Below are 23810 nucleotides of genomic sequence, written 5' to 3'. Positions count from 1 at the left end.
ATATTTATTTATACCTCTATCGCGATGTGAACTCTATACCGCATCCCGTACCGACAATCTCCGGATAAGATGACATCTTGTTGTGAATCAGATATTTGAATTGGTTGTAGAAGATCGTATTCAATACTTAAGAATGCCGGGAAACGAGCGGTGCACTTACTTCACCTGACAGCTATAGAACTGCTTTACCAGCAGGCTGTTTTCCTTCATTCAGATAGCAGGTGAGCTGTGGCTATTACTTGCTCTTTCTGATGAACATTTGAGAGACCACAAATAAACGAATAAGCTGCAGTTAATTGTCAATTAGCACAAGCCACAAGTACGTGGAGGGTGTGGATCACCTGATGAATCGTTTATGAACCTACGTTTCTTTGCCAAGTGTACAGGTTTTTTTTTCCTTATCGGTAGAGTACAGATAACCGTAAAAGAAAAAAAAGATAATAATATAGAGCAGCAAAGTTGTTATTGCACATGTTTTCCTGTGCACAGATAGCTCGCGAGCGCAGTTTGACATTTTTGAGATTGATGTTTGACTGCTTTTCTTTTAGGATCTCTTCGTGTTCGGAAGTCACACTTTCTTACAAAGCCCAACATGCTGACTACGGATCCCGCGATCTGCATTCATTTCTGCATTCCAAAGGACCCCCTTGTCATACCTGGCTCACACAGTTATTATGCTGAGGAACTCTGCCTGCAGGCTGCAGAACAGTGCAACATATCGCCCGCGGCGACGCATTTATTTGGGCTCTTTTCTTCGGATCAAGACCTTTGGTTCCCACCATCCGCTAAAATTAAGGCCAAAGACAGAGTGCTAAACTTTCACTTCCGACTGAGATTCAAACCGTACAGCTTGGAAAAGTATGACGTAAGTTCCATCTACTGAAAGGTTCCCTTCTCTGCTAATTGTGCGAAAAAAGAATGTCCACTGTACAGGCTTTTTCAAACTTCATTGGGTACTAACTTTTCGCAGCAAAAAATCTACGATCGTCTTCAGTGCTTCTGTTTTTGTGTTCTTCACAGTATGTAACGCACATTTTATGGTCTTTATGTTGCTAGAAGGAGCCAGGCGCCCTGAACTACTACTACCACCAGATGCGACAGGACTTTCTCTCCGGGCGTGTGACAGAGTTGCATCACAGCAAAGTCCAGAGTCGGACCCTTGGACTCGTAGTCACGGATGTTGCCAGACATCTTATTGAACAGGGGCAGTCCCCACAGGATGGGTCGTACAGCTTTAGGTATGCAATTTCTTATGAGAATTGCAGGGTGGCTCGATATTTCTGACAACGTTGTCGCGCTTTATTTGCATCATTGATGTACAGAGTGTGGCAAGAAAATCACTGGAGTCATCACTGCTATGAGAGCTGGAACACGCATTTGGGTTATAACCTTCTTTAATTTCGAGCCCTAGTTCTTTCAGATTACGCGAATTTAGAAAATTTATTTCTCAAGCTGCGCAGCTTCATGTTCCTTCCTACCCGAAGTTTTGTCATTTTCAAACATTTTGTATGTCATTGCACCCAATCTTTCCTCTTATGCATTGTCAGAACAAATCTCCTTTCTTTTTTTCCTTTTTTCTGTTGTAGTGACTTCATGCCAACTTCATTAACTAACCCATGGAAGATGAGAGTCCTGAAGCCGCGCATGGTTCATGCACTTCATGAATGTTGGCAGAATAGTCGACAGAATGTGCAAAGGATAAAGGTAAACATCGATTTGTACAGTTCAAGAATAATTTAAGTATGACCCATTGTTTCTTTGCTTCTATTAGGAGATCTACGTCAGCGAATTTACTGCCCTCGTTCCCGATTATGGATGCGAACAATTTGAAGCTCAAATAGATACGGACGGTCGTGTCTGGGAGGTTCTACTTCAGGTCCATCCGTACCACCAGCTGCCAGGGCTACGGATTCGTCGTAAGAGTTCAAAAGAGGTAAAATAACTCTGTTGGAAATTATTTAATGCATAATGCGTAAGCAGTGCTGACTCAATCAGGGCAGATGGTACCCATTGAAGTCCTACTTCTAATTACCATTTGATGTAATTATTATTATTCTATAATTATCTGCGTGTAGAGCTATCAGCAAACTGAAAAGTGTAGTAAACCGCATATTGCTATAACCAAGAGCGAGCTGTGACATCCATGAAGGAACCTTGCGGGTGTAGTGTGATTGGCTGTGCTGTCACACGACCAATCACAGCACTTCATCTGCCAGCTGTAATAAAGCAGGTTCTTTAGCACAATAAAATTATGAAAGCAATATGTCTGCAGATTTGGCATTACAAGCCAATTTCAGTTCTTGAACAGGTTCGTATTCAGAATGTTTTTGTGTCGAGGATAAGAGATAGTAAATACATCACCTCATTTGATAAAAAAATTGCAACTCAGTGAAGACTGATTGTTTACCATGAAAAGTGAAACAAACGTATCCTTGTCCACTTAAAAAATTACAAAATGTATTCGCAATGTCTTTTTTTTCAATTTCAGAATGCGGCATGGTCTCAGATTTGTACCATCAGTGATCTCTGCTTCATCAACACCATTCCTTCTAACCTGACTGTTGAAATAAGCCGCCGTAACGGAATTCCGCAGGTGAACAGCTGCACTGTGGCCTCTTTGCAGTGTTCGGCGTTGAAGCTCTCTTTAAACTGTTCTTAATTCTCATTTGATGCAGAACTTAAAGTTTTCATCCTTGAACACGATGCACGCATTTGTGTCGTTGCTTGACGGTTACTACCGGCTCACAGAGAAGTGGACTGTAAACCTCTGCATGAACCTCATAACTCCTTCACTCACGAGGCTTCATTCACTGAGATGCCATGGACCCGTTGGGTGAGCACTCATTATCGAACATGTTAGAACTCTAATTTCCCTGTCACACGTCAAATTGAATGTCATTCCCAGTGAATGACATTCACACTGAATGACATTCCCAGTGAATGACATTTGCACTGAATGTCATTCCCAGTGAATAACATTTGCACTGAATGTCATTCCCAGTGAATGACATTTGCACTGAATGTCATTCCCAGTGAATGACATTTGCACTGAATGACATTCCCAGTGAATGACATTTGCACTGAATGACATTTGTTTCGTGTCACATGGTGAAACCATGTGAACTCACAGTAGAGAGGTAACAAAAACAACAACGATAAACCGTTCGAAGAAATCAAGGACGAATGAAAAGTTCTACTTCAATATTTTATCACAAATTTAATAACTTTTAACACGAAGGAAGGAAGGCTTAACACAGTTTTTCGGACAACAGCCCTCGTTCCCAGTCGCCACTTTGCCAAGTGTGGTGCAGATAGGCTTCTTACTTGTCTTGGCTTGTGAAACTTAGCCAACTAAGCGTCGTCAAAAACGGAACGGTTTTGTGAAATAATGTAACGTTTCGCTATTTTCTAGAAAAAGAGATAGAAATATAACTAAGGTACCTGTACAATGCTTCGTACGTTTGGCCCTGGTGTCTTAATTATCGACGGTGACATAATTTGAGAATGAAATTCTGTTCCTTCGTGTAGCTCGATGCAATACAAACTAATGACATTCGGGGCGACTGTCATTCGCTGGGAATGCCATTCAGTTTGGCAGGGATCGTTGGGTGGTTGGTTGCTTGGTGGGTGGACAGAGAATTGGGGTGGCTGCCACATAGATTCAGTTGTCTTGTCTGCGTCTCTCTTGTGACGTGCGCTGGTGCTGTTTCATCCACTGGTGTTAGACCACTGCATATCTGCGTTGAGGTGAGGTATGTATATAAACGCCTAAAAAAAGATGAAAGCATATCACACATCTGTTGAGAGCTCAGTAGCTTTGCAGCACTGGAGATTCAAGGATTTTTTCCACGGGGCAGTCTAGTTAATGTTACCATTAACAAACCATGTCGTATGTCTTAATGTTACCAGTTACATAGTCCGTATTACAGTACTTGCACTGCCCAGTTAAAATGAACTTTTGAAGATGAACAAAGCAGAAGGAGGCAAGTGAGCTGGTGTAATGTAGATGATGGAGGCATTTCCTTCAGCTTGAGGAAGTGTGAACGCAACACAACACAAGACATTAGACGTCCCTTCCACTCCTTGTGTTGTGTTTCGTTCCCGGCTTCCTAAAGCTCAAGGAAGTGCCGCTGTCGTCTGACATTTTAACTTTTGAGTGAGACATTTTACTCACTTTAAAAAATCAACTCGCAGAGCTAAGTTTGCCTACCAGAAGTTGTCCGAGAAGGGCAAGAACAAGCCCGGTTGCTACCTTCTGCGCCAGAGTTGCACTGCCCACGGAGAATTCCGCCTGGACTTCCTCAATGCTAACGGACAGCCCGAGACCTTTCGAATCCGACAGGTTGAAGACGGCGGGTTTGGGCTTGTCGGAAACACAGAGACGTTTCCGAGCCTGATAAGGCTCGTGAAAGATGGATTGCAGCCAGTGCTAGATGTGGAGTTGAACTATTGTCTTCCACCCTCTGAGTATGGTCAGTATTTGTTCACTCTGTTCCCTTGTTTTAACTGGGTCCTCCATTCTTTTATGGAGCTATACCTTGATAGACAATCGTTTTGCAGCTATAATGAGGACTCCCAATATATACTTTGATTTAAATTTAGGGAGCCTGTTTGCTTTGAAAATCTAGTCTTGGTTAAAAAACAAAAGGAATATCCTTAGGTCTACAAAGATTAACTCAGCTTATACCATGATTTTGCACGTATGAGCTGTACGGCAGATAAGCCAAAGCCAGTTGCTCTCGAACTGGCAGCTAGTTCTTTGACACAAAAGCTTCACCTTCAGATAAACTTATGCTAATATGGTCTGTCTCTAACTCTGGCTAATATATAGAGCCTGACGTTTTCGGGAAATATTTTTTCGGGGGGTAAAAATTGGGTAAATAAACATGTGCACTAAATTCGTGTGAATTCGGGTGAAAAAACTTCCAGTACGCTAAATTCGGGGAGAAATCGGGCTCAGGTACTCAAACTAACTGTACTGGTTTGGTGCAAACTGTGATGCAACTGCGTTTGTTGCCAAACAAGTAAGTCAGTGCATTCCTACAGACATCCCAGTAAGGGCAATTTGCCGGGTAAAAATCGGGTTTCACCCTAAAGAGGCATCCTTCAATTTGGGGAAGAATCGGGTAAAACCCTAAAACTTCAGGCTCTACTAATATAGGTGCTGGAAACTAAGGGCACATAGTAGTTGTAACTGAGGCAATGAAGCATACAGTGGCGCGCAGACTTGCCTCGAACAGCGGAGCGTGTGTCATCAGGCGCTGATCGACAGCTGGAAACGAGATTGGGATTCGGGATTGGGAGGGTCGGTACGCACAACGGATGCGTTTGCCGCACCGCACCGTTTATCTGACGCATCCGTTGTGCGTACCGACCCTCCCTTCAACGGGATAGTGGATCATCCCAATCTCGTTTCCAGCTGTCTATCAGCGCCCGATGACACGCGCTCCGCTGTTCGAGGCAAGTCTGCGCTCCACTGTAGAAGGGCAAACACAGAACTTGAGAGTTAAAAGAAGAATAAGGCAAGCCAGCTGGTGTGATGTAGACTGGAGATTCATGCGTTGAGTTCGAGGAGGACTGAAAGGACGATACAGCTAGACTAATGCAGAACCAGCAAAGAAGTGTTTATTTTTTGCATTACAGAACACATTGAGGGGAGAGGATGTTAAGAAGAGAGCGTTTCAGATCAATAGAGACTAATGCTTTCCGGTATGCGAGCCATGTGTGCCGCTTCCATGATGACACATGCACGAGTATCTTTTATGTGGTATATATACACACCGAGTTTTGTTGAACAAGGGAGCACAATCTTGACACCCTAGTACCGTATTTACTCGCATATTTTGCACCATCGCATAATTTGCGCCATCGCATATTTTGCGCCATCGCATATTTTGTGCCATCGCATATTTTGTGCCATCGCATAATTTGTTCATCGCATATTTTGCGCCATCGCATAATTTGTGCCATCGCATATTTCGCGCCATCGCATAATTTGTGCCATCGCATATTTTGCACCATCGCATAATTTGCGCACCCCTAGTTTAGCACTAAAAATGACAAGAAAACGAAAAATAGCTTGATTTGCGCACTCCCGTTTTTCGCGGGCGGATATATGGTAGGCGCGTCTCAGCGACCGTGGCGATTGCTTTTCGCAACGCCGTCAGTGCTACCGAAGTATTTATTTATTTATTTATTTCCATACGTTGAGGACCTCCAAGGAGGTATTACACAACGGAGGGGCAAGAGGGGTAAACAGGGGATAAAAAGGGGTTATTGCGGTGCTTTTGTTTGATTTGCGCATACTTTCTGGTGATGGTCCACTGACGTGATGGATGATGCTGTGACTTGAACTACAAAACGCGGAAAGAAACGCTGGACAAACACAATATGACAAACCTTATAGCGCAACGTGACAAAGTTGGCGAACAGAGCGTGCTTTCGGCTGTCAAGTGCGACTAGCGGCGTCTTCCAGCAGCGTCTCGACGTATTTCACCGGTACATGAGCGGCAGTGGGCTGGCGCTTTGTCTCCCGACCGTCGGCGGTTGCGCGGTATTTGGGTACTTCTTTTGCGTTTGCGCAATGCTGTGATAACGTTAGTATCTGCCCTACCGAGAGCCCATATGACCGACATACTAAAATTTTGAAATTTTGCATCGTTTGAATATCGTAACGAACGTTCCCACACAATTTGCGCACCCCCAACACTTCTGACTTTTTTGGGGAGGAAAAGTGCGCGAATTATGCCAGTAAATACGGTACATGTTTGGCGATTTCCGAGGTTCTATCACAATCCTTAACAGCTAAGTTAGCAGTTTGCCCAACATAGCATGCTCCACACGATAACGGTATCTGGTACACCACAAACTTCTTGCGCAGAATAAGCGGGTTTTTGTGTCGCACAGCATTTCACTGCGATTCATGGCGAATGGCGTTCAAGCTCTCATCCTGGTTTTGAGTTGCTTACAGTGTAAACAAATAGGATGAGAGCTCTAACGGTTCGGTTAAAGAATGGCAGTAGACAAAAGAGACACTAGCAGTGTTATTCCAGCCCACACCCTTCAATTTCTGTTCCCAGAGGTTGCCAGATTCTTAGCAAGGCTTGGCAACTGCCACTCTCCCAAACACATTTCCACAAACTATGAACGAATTACACTTTTAATTGTGCAAACTAATTTTGGTAGGCATTTTTGGATGAGCCGTTATGCAGTGCATACCTACATCAGACTTGGTTAATTTCCGGTTTTGATGCCGAGTTTGCAGAAATGCTCTGGCCCTGATTCATCTAGTGTCTCATCCTTGTTACTGCAGACAAAACGGATCTTCGTCTTTGTCGACCACCGGGAAATGAAACTGCCAACGTCGCACGACACAAGGTGTCTCGTCAGTGCTTCCACGATGATGATATTGTATTCACGGACAACTTAGCCGATGAGTTCAGTGGTCACTTCACTTTGGTGCGCAAGGGCTATTTAGACACAGAAGGGAAAGATTACAAGGAAGTCGCAGTCAGAATGCTCAAGCAGCGGTTTGTCAACACTCACCTCAAGGTATGTAGGCTTCTAAATGGAAGCTAATACAGTGCAGTCCCATTAATTTTGAACATGAAGGGAACTGAAGATATGTTAGAATAATGGACAGTTCCAACTAAAGGTGGTTGCTCTCAATGAAGACCAGATGCGCTGGCATTGGGGCCGCGTCACAGCTTGCCACACGTTCGCAGTTGTGTGGTGTTGGAAATATAAAAGGCTCATTCATATTCCAAAATATTTATTTGCAAGCAAGCATCAAAACACCTCCGGGCAGAAAATAGTCTGTAGTATGCGTTTGTATTTGTTTCTCTAGTTGTGACTCTCTTTTTTCTTGGCCATGTTGTCGGTAGGAAGGACCTTGATCCCCTAAAAACAGCGAGCCTTACTTCCTTTGCCAATTACGAGTTAGCAGCATTTTTTTTCCATTCCAGTTGCATTTGTGCATGCCATTACGCTGCTTTCCACTCACACACGTATCACCTTTATAAGTACTGTAGAACCTCTCTGTAGTGAACCTTCATGTAGCAAAGATATGGATATAGTAGTGAAGTAAACCTGTGGTCCCAATGTGTTGAAACCCCAGTTTTTAGCTACTGATGTAGTGAAGATACTGATATAGTGAATTTTCTTAGCGGTCTCAGCAACTTCACTATAGAGAGGTTCTACTGAAACAGTCTTATAACCAATAAGTAAACAGAACACTTATTATGTAAACATGTCTCTGACACACCAGCAGTGCGCTGACTGGCCTTTCAACTATATTGATTGCTACATACAGAAATACAACACCAATGCTAACACATACGATTGCAGAAATTTTTGAAGTGATGTGCTGTACCAAAGTGCTGTATGTGGCGACAGATCATGATTAGACCCTGAAGTTTTCGGGTTTTATTTTTTTCCAAAGTCAGGGGGTAAAATTCAGGTCAATCACTTGATGTCGAAAATTCATGCAAATTCGGGCGAAAAAATTACCATCAGACTGAATTTGGGGATAAATCGGGCTCTATTGTCGAACAAACGTTCGTTATACAGCCTATCCAGAGCATCAGACGTTGAGATCAACCGTGTATTTTGTGAAAAATTAGTATGTCATTGCCATGAGGTGCCCAGCTTAGGTGCAGTTTTGCGGGTAGAAATCGGGTTTAACCCTAAACCGCTGAACCTCGATTCGGGGTGCAAATTCAGGGAAAAATCAGGTTTAACCCTAAAACTTCAGGGTCTAATTATGATGTGATGAACTTATTCCCTTTCTTCCAGGAGTTCCTCATGCAGCGCGACAGAATGCTTTTCCTGCAGTCTGAATGTGTGGTCGCTACTATTGGCATTGTGGTTTCTCCGGATTACTTTGGGTCTCTGTTGGAGTTTTTGCCACTGGGACGGTTCGACAGGTACCTCGCACAATACCGGTACATGCTGCAGCCAGTGGACCTTGTAGAGGCAGCAAAGCACTTGGCCAAAGCGTTGTGGTACCTCGTAAGTATTGTACTGCTTTCTGTGCTCTCCACCGTGTTACATATTTTCTGCTTATTTGCAGGAGGAACAAGGCTGCATTCATGGCAAGATCAGGTGCAAGTACATCATGGTGTCGCAGCATGATGAAAATTCATTTCACGTCAAGCTTTCCTCTCCCAGCATCATCACCTACACTGATGACGAGTGAGTTGCTGATGACAGATTTCTTTTGACGAGCACAATGTCAGGGAATGCTGCTTGAACTCTCTGCTCTGTTTCAAGTGCATTAGGAAATTGTTGAATGACACCCTGCAGTAGAACCCTGAGAATAGAAAGAAAACACTTGTACATCAATAGTTGCTGACGAGAGTCTTAAACAGATGCCATGCTATCAGTGTCAGAACCTCTTCAAATGTCATTGATCTCCTTGTCCAGATTATCCAACTGTGTGTTACCCTTAGAGCCTGAAGTTTTTGGGAAATATTTTTTCTAAATTTCAAGGGTCAGTGTTAGGCCCTTTACTTTTTTTAATATACATTAATGACATAACAAGTAACATTGAATCCAATATTCGGTTGTTTGCAGACAATTGCATCGTATGTCGCAAAATTAGGGATGGGAATGACAGAAGAATCCTCCAAAGTGACCTTGACCGCGTTTACGAGTGGTGTGATAGGTGGGAGATGGCACTGAATGCATCAAAATGTAATGTAATGCACTTTAACCGCCCCCATCACTCAATTTCACATACTTACGTTATAGGATCTACCCCCATTTCTGCAACCAGTGAGTACAAGTATCTGGGTGTTACGTTTCAGTCAAATTTGCACTGGGAGGGACAGGTTAATCAAGTTGTTTCCAAGGCCACCCGTACGTTGTTTTTTATCCGGCGCAACTTTAAAAATACTCCACCGACAGTAAGGGAAACAGTCTATAAAGCATACGTTCTTCCTATTTTAGAATATGCTTCTGCTGTGTGGGACCCGCACCAAGAGTATCTGCGTAAAAGAATTGAGTGTGTACAGAATATAGCCGCTAGATTTGTTACGGGCAACTATTCCATGGAGACTCGTTCCCCTGAGTTGGTTAAAGCATTAGGCTGGGAGTCATTAGAGCTGCGTAGGAAGCACTGCCGGCTTAAATTAATGTTTGACATTCACAGTGGTGACACTGGCCTCAATGCAATTATGTTTCTCCGTTCACCTGTTTTCATGTCATCGAGGGTTGATCACTCCAAAAAGATAGAGCCGTACCGGTTTGACACATCTGTCTTTAAACAGTCCTTCTTCTGTGAGACAATCCCACTATGGAATTTACTGCCGCGTGAAGTTGTGTCTGCCCAAAACGGCTCTGTCTTTTTATCTAAACTGAGATCCATGCGAGATTAGTGTGTTTTCTTCATTCTGTCCACGATTTCTGTATTCCTTTTTTTTTTTTCGTGATGTATATCCCCACCCCCTGCTCTAATGCCCCCCCGGCGCTGCAGGGTATTTTGCAATAAATAAATAAATAAATAAATTTGGGGGGTAAAAATCGGGTAAATAAACGTGTGCACTAAATTCATGCAAATTTGGGTGAAAGAACTTCCAGTATGCTAAATTCGGGGAGAAGTCGGGCTCAGTTACTCAAACTGACTGTAGCGGTTTGGCACAAACGGTGATGTAACTGCATTTGCTGCCAAACAAGTAAGTTAGTGCATTCCTACAGACATCCCAGTGAGGACCATTTGCCGGGTAAAAATCGGGGTTTCAACCGAAAGGGGCAACCTTCAATTCTGGGTGCAAATTCGGGAAAGAATCGGGTTAAACCCTAAAACTTCAGGGTCTATGTGTAATGCAGCTCGTTTGCTTAACGCGACCAATTATTGTTTCCCTTCTAGCGTTCACTGGATACCTCCTGAGTTTCATTACGACTACAACATGGCAAAAACATCACTAAAAGCAGATGTGTGGGCATTTGGCACCACAGTCTGGGAAATATTTAATACCGAGGACACATTCATGGATGGAGCATCCGCTACTCTGGTAACAGCAGCAATTTACTCTGCATTGAATGAAGTTGTGTTTCTACTAGTATAATTCCTCTAACTCGTTCAGGCAAAACAGAAGTACAAGCAAGGTGAAAGACTTCGCATACCTCAAGATGCACACGAGAGCATCAAAGTGCTGCTGAAAGAATGTTGGATGACAGATCCTGATAGCCGTCCCCAACCGCAAACCATCATGCGGGATATTAACCAGATATTTTATGAAGGTTGGTTCACAAGTACAATTAAGTGATGCGTCATAATAAGACTTCTTCAGACTTTATGAGAGTTTCCTGATTGATGTGATGTACACATTAATTCGTGAGGGCATACATGATGATTATAGGTTAAAGAGGTTAATATATCAGATGGCTGCAAAGTTGAATAAAGGTAAAACAATAAGACGTGGACGACAGATTAGAGGAAAGTTAACAAAAAAATAATTTATCTAATGGGTAATTTAACACATAGATTATAACATGCTATGAAACGTTTAAAAGAACGGTTCGACGTTTCAACAGTGGCACTGTCTTCGTCAGGACAGAAGAGGTACAAGGGTTGCACATTGATTAAATAGGTTCGTTAAGTGACGTCACAATCGGTGCAAGTATGCCACGTGTCAGTTGTCCGTGAGTCATATTCTGGAACATTCCGCAAGGTCAGGTCTGGGTGGTGATGTCATTCTTCTTGGGGAGCCACCTGAAGCAGTAGCTGAAAAAAAAAAACACAAAAACACATGATGATTATACAGTAGAATCTCGATGATACGAATCTCACGGGGTCGCGGAAAAAATTCGTATCATCCGAAATTCGTATCAAACGAATTAAACCAAAATAAAAATTGAGGCAAGAAAATAGACAGTGACTGTTCATTTTCCGTTACTGTCAATGAAAGAGGTCGTTCGTAACGCTTTTGTGTCTCCGTTTTTGGCCAATGCTGCTCAAATACGCGAGATGATTCAAAAGACGTAGCACGTGCTTTTCACCCGTGAGTCACGCGACAGTGGTCTAAAGCGAGCTTCTCCTAAAGCACGCAAGCGTTAGGTGAAGCCGACTTGCGGAATGGTGAAGCGTAATGTTGCCACAAGTTGTCCCGATATGTTCCTTCTACGTGTTCTGGTCGTTGTTTTCCGCCAGAGCGATGTCACACAGTTCGCGGTTTATTGTTGGGAGGGGGATAAAAAGGTCAAAACAGAGATAAGGTGATAAGGTTCCGGATCGTGCAATCCCTTTGATCTTATCTCCACCACCACAACCAAATGGAAAGGAGCAGTATGACTCGCGTGCTCTCGCGTCACGGGGGAACGACCTCTGTCGCATCCTGGGCTCATTCGTATCACCCGTAAAGGCAAGATAACGCGTTCGTATCATCCGAACTCGAATACATCGGAAGAATAGGCATTCCGGCCAGGACCTGAAAAGAATTCGTATCATCCCGAAATTTGTATCCTCGAGATTCTACTGTATATAGAAACGGTACATTTGTAACACATCACAGTAAACCAGTATTTGCTTTTGTATAAATTTTATGTACAGTCGAGCTTGTTCATTATGTCTGAGTATCGTTATGCATGAGCTTTCATGAAATCGCCGGTCGGGATCACATCAACGAAGTAGAACGCCGTTGAGCATCCAAGTTTGTTGAGAGCAAGAAAGCCTTTTATTTAGCTCAAGATTAACGCAGCTTTGCGTTGAAAGCTTTTCCCAAGGACAACATAACCGCCGATACCACATGAGGCTTCGCATCTCTCGAGATAGACGACTTTGTCCGTCGCTTGTCATCCAGTGCAGTAGTCATCATATATCAGAACTCTGTCGTCCTGTAGAACAGGTCTTATCCACTGGTAGCTCGTTGACGTGTGCTTGGGTGGCGACATGCTGCTATCGGCCAACTCACATTTTGGAAAACGCAGAAGCTAAGATTCTCAAAAATACCTCCTTAACTTGTTTTCAATGAAAATAAAATTTAAAATATAATCTTGCTTCTCGGTTTTTGTGCGTTCCACCGCCTGTCAGGAGAATTCTGATCGCTCTACGGGAGCAAACGCTTTCACGACGATAGTTGTGTCGATGTCTATCGTTGTATCGAAGATCATAATAAATGGGCTTGACTGTAAATAAAAAAAATAAATTGTAATAAGCGTCGATTATACGGGTGAATCTCGTTTATAACGAACTTGACAGTCGTGCAAAAACTGTTTGTTAGAGTATTGGGAAGTTTGTTATAGATGGAGTCTGCTTACACTGAGTTAAATATTGAGTGTCATTTGCCACGTGTTTGTTATAACCGGAAATTCGTTATAAGTGGTGCTGTTATAACAGGGATTTACTGTAATACGGAATTGTTTTGAGTTAATACGCATCTCCATTGTCTTGCAGTGTACAACTCTCGGCGGACCCACTCTTATGCGTCCGTGTACCCCCACGCGGACGGTCCCCCATTGGACTCTTCCTTGCAGGAGTCCCCATCTCCCCAGTTGGATCGAGAAAAGCCAGATATTATTTCACACAGCCGAAATTCGGGGTCCCCACTGCTGGGAGCCGATCCACTGTCAATCCGCCGTGGTTTCAAGAAAGGGAAAAGCCTTTTTAGGTTGAGGTCCACCGAAGTGAGCTACGACAATCTCTCGAGCTGTTCTACATCAACGGTGCAGTCCGAATCAACACTGCAGTCAGATCTCGGAACGTGCATCGATGTTGAGAGTCTCATAAGCCTCGAAGAGACGTGAGTAAATGTATTTAAAAACGTTTCCGCATATGCTGCATGTAAAATCTACACGACTTAACGGCGTCATCCTTCTTCCATGTGCTTACGTGTGACATTTATTTATGTAGATCTAGCAATATCATTGCACTTGGGAGCACATCTCCATTGACAGATGTGTCTGGATCGCCTTGGGTCATTGACAGTCAACAGCTAGTAAAGGGAAAGCCTCTTGGTCAGGTACTGAACTCGTTTCTAAAAGCAACAGCATTTACTTGCATGTAACCTACACATATGATGTAGTCCTTTAACTTTCTAATGTCTCTGTTTTGGAGAGACCACCGTGAGAGCTTCTGTGCTCCCATAGCACGAGGAGCAAGTTGTGTCGTGCTCGCACGCTTCTAATATTATTTCTGTTCTGGCTTTGTTACGTTGTACAGTAGAATCTCGATGATACGATCACGGATAATACGAATCTCGAGATGATACGATCACGGATAATACGAATCTCGGGATGATAGGAATTCTTTTCCGGTCCCAGCTGGAATGCCTATTCTTCCTATGTATTAGAGTTCAGATGATACTAACGCGTTATCTTGCCTTTACGGATGATACGAACGAGCCGAGATGCGACAGAGGTCGTTCCCCCGTGACGCGAGAGCGCGCGAGTCATGCTGCTCCTTCTTTCGAAAAGGGACCCAGGCAGCACAATGTACCGAAAGTCGAGTGCAATAGGGGTGGACAGTATGTGTCTTATCAATGTTCTTTAGTTGCAAGAGCGTGTTCAAGGCCTTCCACCTACCCGTCCACCCCTATTGCACTCGACTTTCAGTACATTGTGCTGCTTGGGGAGGGAGATCCTCCCCATCCTCACCACGAACTCCCTTACGTCATGCTGTGCAATGCAAGCAATGACTCTCCCTTTGGTAGTGGTGGAAGAGATAAGGTCAAAGGGATTACACGGCCCAGAACCTTATCACCTTATCTCTGTTTTTACTCCCCTCGCAACAATAAACCGTGAAGCTGTGTGACATCGCACTGGCGGAATACAGTGTCCAGAACACGTGGAGGGAACTTATCTGGACAACTTCTGGCAACATTACGCGTCACCATTCTGCAAGTCGGCTTCACCTAACGCCTGCGTGCTTTAGGAGAAGCTCGCTTTAGAACACTGTCGCGCGACTCGCGCCGTGGAAAGCACGTGCTGGGTCTTTTGAATCATCTCGCGAATTTGGAAAGCATTGGCCAAAAACAGAGACACAAAAGTGTTACGACAGACCTCTTTCACTGACAGTAATGGAAAATGAGCAGTCACTGTCTATTTTATTACCTAAATTTATATTTTGGTCTAATTCGTTTGATACGAATTTCGGATGATACGAATTTTTAACGCTACCCCGAGAGATTCGTATCATCGAGATTATACTGTACGGTCAAGCAAACATGCTGTTTGGTATGCTACTTACATTTACTGTACTTACTACATTGCAGTTGTTGAAAGAAACTGACCACTGTGGCCTCATTCTGTCCTTATTCTTTAGGGCTTCTTTGGTGAGGTTTATGCAGCGTCTTTCAAAAAGTGGGCAGGATTGAAAGAGGAAACAGTGGCAGTAAAATGCATGCGGAAGACGTCCCTCTTGGAGTCCCTGCAGACCGACTCTGGTTTCCGCGACCTTCAGCGAGAGATCGAGATCATGAAGAACCTGCGGCATCCCAACATCGTTGAGATCAAAGGGCTAGTTGAGGGTATGCCTGGAAAGGGCCAGATGTTGAGAGGTCTAACCATGTACTGCATGCTTGCGTAGAGCCTGAGATGATGCTGGTGATGGAGTACGTAGAAATGGGATCACTGCTGACATATCTTCAGTCTTTCAAGTCGAAGATCACACATCCGCAACTTTTGAAGTACAGCGAGGACATAGCTAATGTGAGTTCTTCACTTGTAACTTTTATGATGTTCGCACAAAGTCTTGCATTTACAGCAAAAAAAAAAAAAGAAAGAAAAAAGGCAAGACAAAGCACACTAGAACTTTGTGCTAGTAAGTGCTGGTGTACCACTTAACACTGGCACAGCTTGAGTACTCTAATGTTAATCTCATTTTCCTAATGTACCATACTTACCCTCATATAATCTGCTAGAAGAGACTGACACAACAGCTGACCCACATTGCACCCGCCGGGTCTACAGCACTACAGCAAACTTGCTGTGATACCGCAAGGACAGATCCGCAAGGACAGATGTCGGTGTACAGTAGAACCGCCTAATTTTTCTGTCAACAGTCCTTCATAGAGAATATTGGACAGCCGTCAACAGGGCTCAGGGTAACAGGGGAACATGAGATCGCAAGGACTACAAGTTTTCCCGGCGGTTTTAATCCAAGTCCTAGCTAAATTAATCCATGCTCCATAAAGTTTGCATGGCACGTGGATTAATTTCGATGGCGCTTGGATTAAAATCACCGGGAAAACCTGTAGTAAGGACCACGGACTGTTTCAGAGTATAGTCCTGGCAAGGGGTTGTCTTATATTTGGGAAATACGTTTGTAATATCTTTTTATGTTTTCTGGGAGGTCTTGATGTGCTGTTATCCTTTTTCCATGCAGAAGCATAGAAGGGTTAATTAGGAATCACTGGGATTGATTATCATAGTTACTAAGTGACTCAAAGTGTCACCAATATTAGTTTTATAATGGCTGAACTTTTCTAGGTTCCAGTGCCTTGTGGGGCCCTTGCCACTGCATTATGTAGAGCCATGTATCCTGTACCCTTTTTAGGGAATGCAGTACCTCGAGGACAAGCAAATCGTGCATCGTGACCTTGCAGCGAGGAACATACTTGTGGCCTCTGACGATTGCGTTAAGATCAGTGACTTTGGTCTGGCGCAGTTCACCGTGAATCACTACTACTACATCAAGACACAGAACAGGAAGCTGCCCATGAAATGGTGAATGGTTGTGATGTACCGCTTGTGGGTTTGAGGAAACTCTTTTCTATGTACTAGTAGAGCCTGATGTTTTTGTGAAATATTTTTTTTCTAAATTTGGGGAAGCGTATACGAAGAGGGGAGTCAAGTCCTGTAGATCACATAAACAAAATACAGAAACCGACACTGAAGATTTTTGTTTAAGTTTAATTTGTACAAGCTTTCGCGTGGAGGTCCACGCTTCCTCAGGTACTAAGTGAAGTGGTGACACACATAAGTATATATAGTATAGCCATATACACGACTGAACATACTGCTGTACAAAGAAAGGGAAGGGGAAGGAGATATGGTGCCACATGTCTGTGTACAATGAATAGCTGGGCAGACGTCTGCCCAGCTATTCATTGTACACAGACATGTGGCACCATATCTCCTTCCCCTTCCCTTTCTTTGTACAGCAGTATGTTCAGTCGTGTATATGGCTATACTATATATACTTATGTGTGTCACCACTTCACTTTGTACCTGAGGAAGCGCGGACCTCCACGCGAAAGCTTGTACAAATTAAACTTAAACAAAAATCTTCAGTGTCGGTTTCTGTATTTTGTTTATCTAAATTTGGGGAGTAAAACTCGGGTAAATCGCAATGTGCTCTAAATTAATGCAGATTCGGGTGAAAAAAATTCTACTATGCTAAATTTGGGGAGAAATCTTATTTACTCAGACTAACTGGTACTGGTTTGGTACAAACGGTGATGTAACTGCATTTGCTGTCAGACAAGTTAGTGTGCATTCCTACAGATGTCTCAGTGAGGGCAATTTGCCGGGTAAAAATCGGGTTTTCACCCTAAAGAGGAAACCTTTAATTCAGGGTGCAAATTTGGGGAAGAATCGAGTTAAACCCTGAAATGTCAGGGTCTATGCATTAGGCATGCAACAATGTAGCTGCTCAGTGCAGAGTCACAAGCACCTTTTTACAAGTGATGGTGCATAATGCGTTAAAAACAGGTACTCTTTGCAATATCTTTACATTGTAGTCAAGCATGACCTTGCTGACACATCAATTAAAATGAACATTGCATTATTATAATTACTAGGGGTGTGTGAATCCGAATATTTTAAGTCGAATCGAATATCGAATCGAATGGAGGAAAAAATTCCGAATACCGAATCGAATATCGAATATTCGTGCAAAATTTATAATATGTGACTTTTGCACTAAAAGTTTCCATTTTGTATCCCATGGCTTTAGTGCAATTTTTCTGGCATTAACTGTCACAAGAGAGACATGCAATTCTTCTGCTAAAAGCCCCTACTCTTTAATTTTACATGAGAGTGCTTCCTGCTTCTCAGGTGAGCCTACACTTACTGGAGTACTGGAGTGATTACCTTAATTTAAAAATTTTATGTCAGGCAGTAGCATGTTATACGGATGATGTTGTAATTGTTTCAGACAACCACAGGCCATTTGTGAAACAAACGAATTGGCATCCAGCCTCAGCTTTGCCATGAACACCTTTTAGTTTCTTTGCACTCGCCCTAGGAAGTTGCACTACTGAAATTTTAGACGTAAAGGACATCTTTAAGACACCCTTCTTGTTCGTGAGATGTAGTCAATATTCAAGAGTCCTAACTTTTTAAAGGCAACCTCACAGACATTAAATCAAAGTCCCTCGTCGGCACCGCTAAACTGCATGTGGGAAGGGGCGCCACCCCTCCCACAGACGATGTCTACAAAAATAACTTTTGATAACTTTATCTTAAACTAAACACTGTCCCGCCTGTGTTGGTCCTGCAGCAAGGGCAATTTCGTAAAGGAGGCTTCACCTCATGCACGGAAGCATCAGGTGAAGCCCACTTTCGGGTCGCGTCGTTCATATTCGTGGAATAGTCGAATATTCGAAAAATCGAACATTGGATATTCGATTCGCGAATCGAATAGTTCGAGCGTTTGATAGTCGATTCGAATTCGAGAACTCGAATGTTCGCACACCCCTAATAATTACCTAATTTATTGCAAACGGCCATGTGCATGCTCTTTGCAGGTATGCCCCTGAGAGCATTCTCTACGGAAAATTCTCCACCAAATCGGATGTCTGGAGCTACGGGGTTACGCTGTGGGAGATGTTCTCCTACGGCCAAGACCCCGCTCTGCCCGATGTGCCGCAGGAGGCACTGGGAGAAAAACTGAGCAGTGGGACACGTCTTCCCTGCCCGTCCGAGTGCCCGTTCAAGGTTTACCACCTTATGCTGCGTTGCTGGGCATCCAACGCGCACGAGAGGCCAGCATTCTCGGAGATTCGCAGCTTCCTTGACGATCTTTGAGGTGATCTACTTAGTTTACCCCGTATGTTGTGATGATAATTGCTAAGGTACGTCGTTGGTTGTTGTGATGTGTCACATATTGACAAAAGTTATTATGGTGCTAAGTGATTGTGAAAGTGTTGTTGGTAATCAAAAATATGCTAGTTTTGTCGAGGAAAGCAAAACTGTTGGGTCGGGAACTGCCGATATTTTAAACAGAGACTGTTCTCTTACTGGTGCCCCCGCTTTCATGTGCGTAAACTGAATTTTTTACTTTTTGGCTTTAAAAGTGTCAGCACCAATGGATGCGGGCACTGTAAAGTAACATCGAAGTATACAGTCCGTCTCTAAATAATGGCAATTCTTTTGACATTAACCAAGCTGAGTTACAAAATTTGGGGGGGGGTTGGAACATTTGGAAAGTTGTCGAAGTACTCCCAGGGTGAAGAAGTTTGAGAGCCTACCTATAACTTACGACGCGTTTGATGGTACTGTTTGGCACATAGGGTTCAGGTTGAACACTGAACCCCCGTTTTATCGAATATATGAAAGTAATAGGCTACACATATTCAAGGTCAATACATTCATTTACAATGGAAACCACTTTCCCTGAGTCACATTCAGGAAATCATTGAACTGGTCAACAGCAGTCAACTGATGTACATAATCACCGACTTCAATTGTGGTGCTGTGGTGCAGAAATACGTACGCAGAAATGCTGTATAATAATTTGTGGTGAAGCGTGGTGTGTTCAGGTTGTTTGCACTTTGTAGCACATAGATTTAAGTGCTGTATTTGCACGCATAATTAACGTCCTTGGATATTTAACCCACACTCAATGTTGCCACCCAAATGTGTTTTTTTTTTCCTTCTTTTTTTCTTTTTATCCCGGCATACTTTTTGCACATGGTTGGCTTGAACGCTTCAGAACATTGAAACTATAAGATTTTCCTCGCTTAATTAGAACACATTTTTGGGGGGTAACAAGTGTCATTAATCATGCCACTCAATACAGTATTTGTGCGTTACAATTTGGGTGGACAGCAACCACTGGGGTAGATACCATACTAGTGGGCTCAGTGGAATAGCATTCCAGGGAGTGTAGAACATAATTTATGTTCAACATATAGGAACATTTCTTGTAAGTTTTAATGGTGCTATTAAGGTTTAGGCACTTATAAACCTGGAGAGATTATAGACATAGTATAGTATTGTCCTTATTATGTACCATAGGTTATATAATGCAGCGTAGACCGTCTATATAGTAATCTGGCGCATAGTAATGCACCAGATGCAATGAATATGTATGTGAGACCTGCCACTGAATTCAATGCATTTCTATACCGTATGTATTAAATATTGTAAACAAGCAAAGCCTTTAAAAGCTCATCATACCACATGACATGACCATGGCTTGTCAAGATTTACCATGAACAAATTTGAAATAATCCAATTCATACCAAACAACATTACCTCACCCATGCCTTGCATGTACTTCTCCTAGCGCTCATATGCACTGGGCGAAGATGACTTGTAGGTTGGAGACGTGTACCAAAATACAATCACGTTATTTTTCCAATGAATCATGCTCACACTTTTCGGCGTCTTCTTTGGTTTTGTGAACATAATTTGCTTTTATTGCGTGATGTTGCTTATCAATTCTCTGAGATTCCCATAACATTTACTACAGACGGCCTACTCTGGAATGAATGCGCACGTGAACACTTTGAGAGATTATTGTACCTGTGTATGCTATACGAATAGTAAAGTACTGATAAGTACTGATAGTACTAATGTGCCATCGAGAGCAGCTGTGCAGCCAGCACTCATTCGCGTACCTACTTGAAATGGATTGAGTACTGTTCTCTTTATTGTTTTTTCTGTCTTTATTGTTGTCTACAGTAATAGGTCCTTTTGTCTAAGGATGATATCAGTGTCAGCGTTGCACAAAAATATTCAGGTTGTAGGATAGGAGCATTTATCTGATCTGCTAAATAGGATGTTATTCAAGCCTTAACAGAATTGCTTGATCATCTATCCTCATTTAGATCTGAGAGAATCTCGTGCTCAAGTTTTAGATTATGGGTACTTTGTGATTTCATGTCTACATACTAATAGTATTCGAGACTTTTTTTTACTCGCAGCGTTGCACATGATGCAACGTGTGAAATGTTAGTGATCTTCATCCCTGTTTATTTGCAGTATGCATCTTAGGCACGCACTTCCAACATAATTTTCAATGTCATATCCCCTTTTCTATTGCAGCAGATAATGTACCACACATTATTTTATGATCCATCAAATAAGTGCCTATCATTTTCACTTCATTAACTTTGCACTAAATTTCAATTCAAGCCGCACAACGTAGCTGCAGAACAGTGCATTATGCCATAATTCACCTCAGCCTGATAGTACCGTATTTCCACATGGAGCTATTGCTCTTACACCACAGTACTGTTTACACAAGCACCTTTTAGGCTGCAGCCTACATTTCAGACTTTCTTTAAAAAAAAAAGAAAAGAAACGAAAAAAGAGGGCCCTTTTGAGGAAAAAACATTCTGCACCTTTGTACCCTTCACTTTGGAAGCACCCTACTGGTCGCCCCTGGACCATACATACCTACACAACTAACGCGACTCAAAGTGGAATATTTTTATACGTTTGCAACATGTAGAAGTAGTTTCATGAGTGTTTGTTTACAGCAAGGTTTTGGGAAGCTAGTCAGCTCAAGTGTGCCATTATACAAAGTGTCAAGCCAGAAAGTGAACCAGAATAACACATAAAGTTTGTAGTAGTATCTCCTTGGTGTACTTCTGTTAATGTTGTTAGTTGAACGACTGGCTTCATAAATGTGGCATCCCCTATCACTATGGCCTCTATGAATGTTTCTGCCTTCGATTATTCTAGCATATACCCGATTTGCATAACAAGCAACCTCCAAGCGAGCAATGCAATTAAAAGGTTGAGAACCGTAAGGTGCATAGCTACGGAACTGGACCATTTGAGATATTTACTGAGGCACTTGTGTCATTTGGCTACAAAACTGCAACTGCAACTGCGTAACAAGCAAACAAAAGAAATTCAATATCATGCTTAACGTACGATGTCACAGTAATACCCTAATTCTTCCTGTACAAAAGTTTGCGTACTCAAATGCTCTAGCTCAGACATCTCATAATCTGCAATATGGTGCCATTGTGCCACTCGATGATAAGAGGGTCGCATGTGCGTGCGCATCACAATTTTGACGTCGGAATTTGATAAATTTGCGGAAAATTCGACGTCATTGTTTTCGGGTGACGTAGTGATACCAAGAGCAATCTATCTGTCGTGCAATATTGAATTAGCTGTGCAAAAATTTATGGTGTCTAAATCACCTAAGCAGATCATTCTAAGCACCGGGGAGGCAGCAACAGAGCCTCTCATCCGCACGTGTTGCGTTACGTGACGTTCGCTCTGGGGTGGTCACGTGGGGGCGAAGGTGACAGTCATCGTGTCGTCACCGTGACGTCACCATGACGCCACGTATACGTCACATTGCGCGGGAATTTCAAATCTTGTAGATTCCGCTGCTTTGCGATGCCGGTACTAAATTATGCCATACAACAACGCGCAAAGTAACGCGGAACCTTGATAAAGTGGGAAATGCACTACCCTTCCCAACCAAGATACAGTGAACCCTCGTTATTATGACCATGATCGTTCCCGAAAATTTTGGTCAAAATGCGGAATTGTCATATTAACGGGGGGGGATTCTCAGAGGTTTCACTAAATTGTTCCCCAGGAGTATGGTCGTAAAGCGCGTATGTCAGATTATCGGGGGTCATATTAACGAGGGTTCACCGTATACGATCTGATCTGATCTGTCACGAGCGAACTATCCGTTTAATAGCAAGCTGTTATGCACGTACCTGTGCGGCAGCTTGCTACTAAACGTGTGCAATGCTTTTAGAATGTTTTTCGTTTTCTCATTTTCGTTCGTAGAGTGCATAAATATACGACGCGCTCTGTTACTTTTTCAGGGTTAATAATGATTGCTCATGTGTTCATAGATATATGTGTGTCTGCTTCAATACCCGTAACGTTATAGGTGTGCTTGTATTGCCAAATTGTCATTCGATATACACGTTATAACGCTAGCATGATTGCTAGTCAAGCGTTTACAGATTTTAATGTTTGTTATAAGCATCGTTACCTCGCTACTGTACCTCGTGTGTGTGCGTTACATTGGTTTTCTGTGTGATACGCTAAGAGAGCAATGTAAGTAATGAAAAATAAAATGTGCATTCGACCGATTGTACAATTTACGTGTATGTACAGATGGGTGTTGCTTCACAGCAAGACCGACGGTTCGATGTTTACTGGAACGCGGAGCGATCGTATACGGATAATTACGTGTACGCGTTAGGGCAAGCTGAAGACGATTATTAAATATTGTAGACCATTTGATTATTAAATATTCTATAATATATTAAATATTCTAGAACATTTAATAATCGTCACCTGTTTTATGAGACTTAACGGATACGGATTTATACTCATGGATGCGCCGTTACATGAGAACAATAGGAAAAAGAGTGTAGAACAGTAAGTCACGGCATTCGGGTCAGGCATTCATGAGTATAAATCAGTATCCATTAGATATTTAATGGTATTACTCTGCAATCGTCTGCTACTTTCAGAATGAAAGGAAGTGGGCGTTCGTAAAGCAGTCTTCACTGCAGTGCTTCGCGCATTTGTGGAGGAGCTACATTGTAGGAACAAACATTTCGCGACACGGACACTCTGGATAGTAAAACATGCGAACGTGGACTCCACATGCGGTGGAGTTTTGAGAACGTAATTTTGAGAAGTTTTTTTTTTTA

The 23810-nt window shown here is 42.8% G+C and overlaps 1 protein-coding gene across 1 annotated transcript; it reads left to right on the top strand.

The window, feature by feature from the left end:
- Window positions 1–13: 13 nt before the first annotated feature.
- On the top strand, window positions 14–23241 carry LOC135388967 (tyrosine-protein kinase hopscotch-like). Its single transcript, XM_064618858.1, has 19 exons — window positions 14–221; window positions 549–865; window positions 1057–1238; window positions 1587–1704; window positions 1772–1933; window positions 2489–2593; window positions 2676–2833; window positions 4195–4472; window positions 7313–7551; window positions 8794–9009; window positions 9071–9192; window positions 10868–11012; window positions 11085–11241; window positions 13394–13739; window positions 13850–13958; window positions 15260–15464; window positions 15524–15645; window positions 16493–16662; window positions 18687–23241. The coding sequence occupies exons 2-19, from the start codon at window positions 593–595 to the stop codon at window positions 18964–18966; spliced, it is 3387 nt and encodes a 1128-aa protein (XP_064474928.1). The 5' UTR covers window positions 14–221; window positions 549–592; the 3' UTR covers window positions 18967–23241.
- Window positions 23242–23810: the final 569 nt, after the last annotated feature.

This window comes from Ornithodoros turicata, chromosome 3 (assembly GCF_037126465.1).
Source record: "Ornithodoros turicata isolate Travis chromosome 3, ASM3712646v1, whole genome shotgun sequence".
NCBI lineage: Eukaryota > Metazoa > Arthropoda > Arachnida > Ixodida > Argasidae > Ornithodoros > Ornithodoros turicata.
Note: the sequence above shows the minus strand (reverse complement) of the source record. Positions and strands in the feature narration are given on the sequence as shown.

Coding starts and splice junctions, on each gene's coding strand:
- LOC135388967 (XM_064618858.1), top strand. CDS start 593: ATGCTGACTACGGATCCCGCGATCTGCATTCATTTCTGCATTCCAAAG. Junction 2,834..4,194: donor AGATGCCATGGACCCGTTGG/GTGAGCACTCAT, acceptor ATCAACTCGCAG/AGCTAAGTTTGCCTACCAGA. Junction 11,013..11,084: donor ATGGAGCATCCGCTACTCTG/GTAACAGCAGCA, acceptor TAACTCGTTCAG/GCAAAACAGAAGTACAAGCA.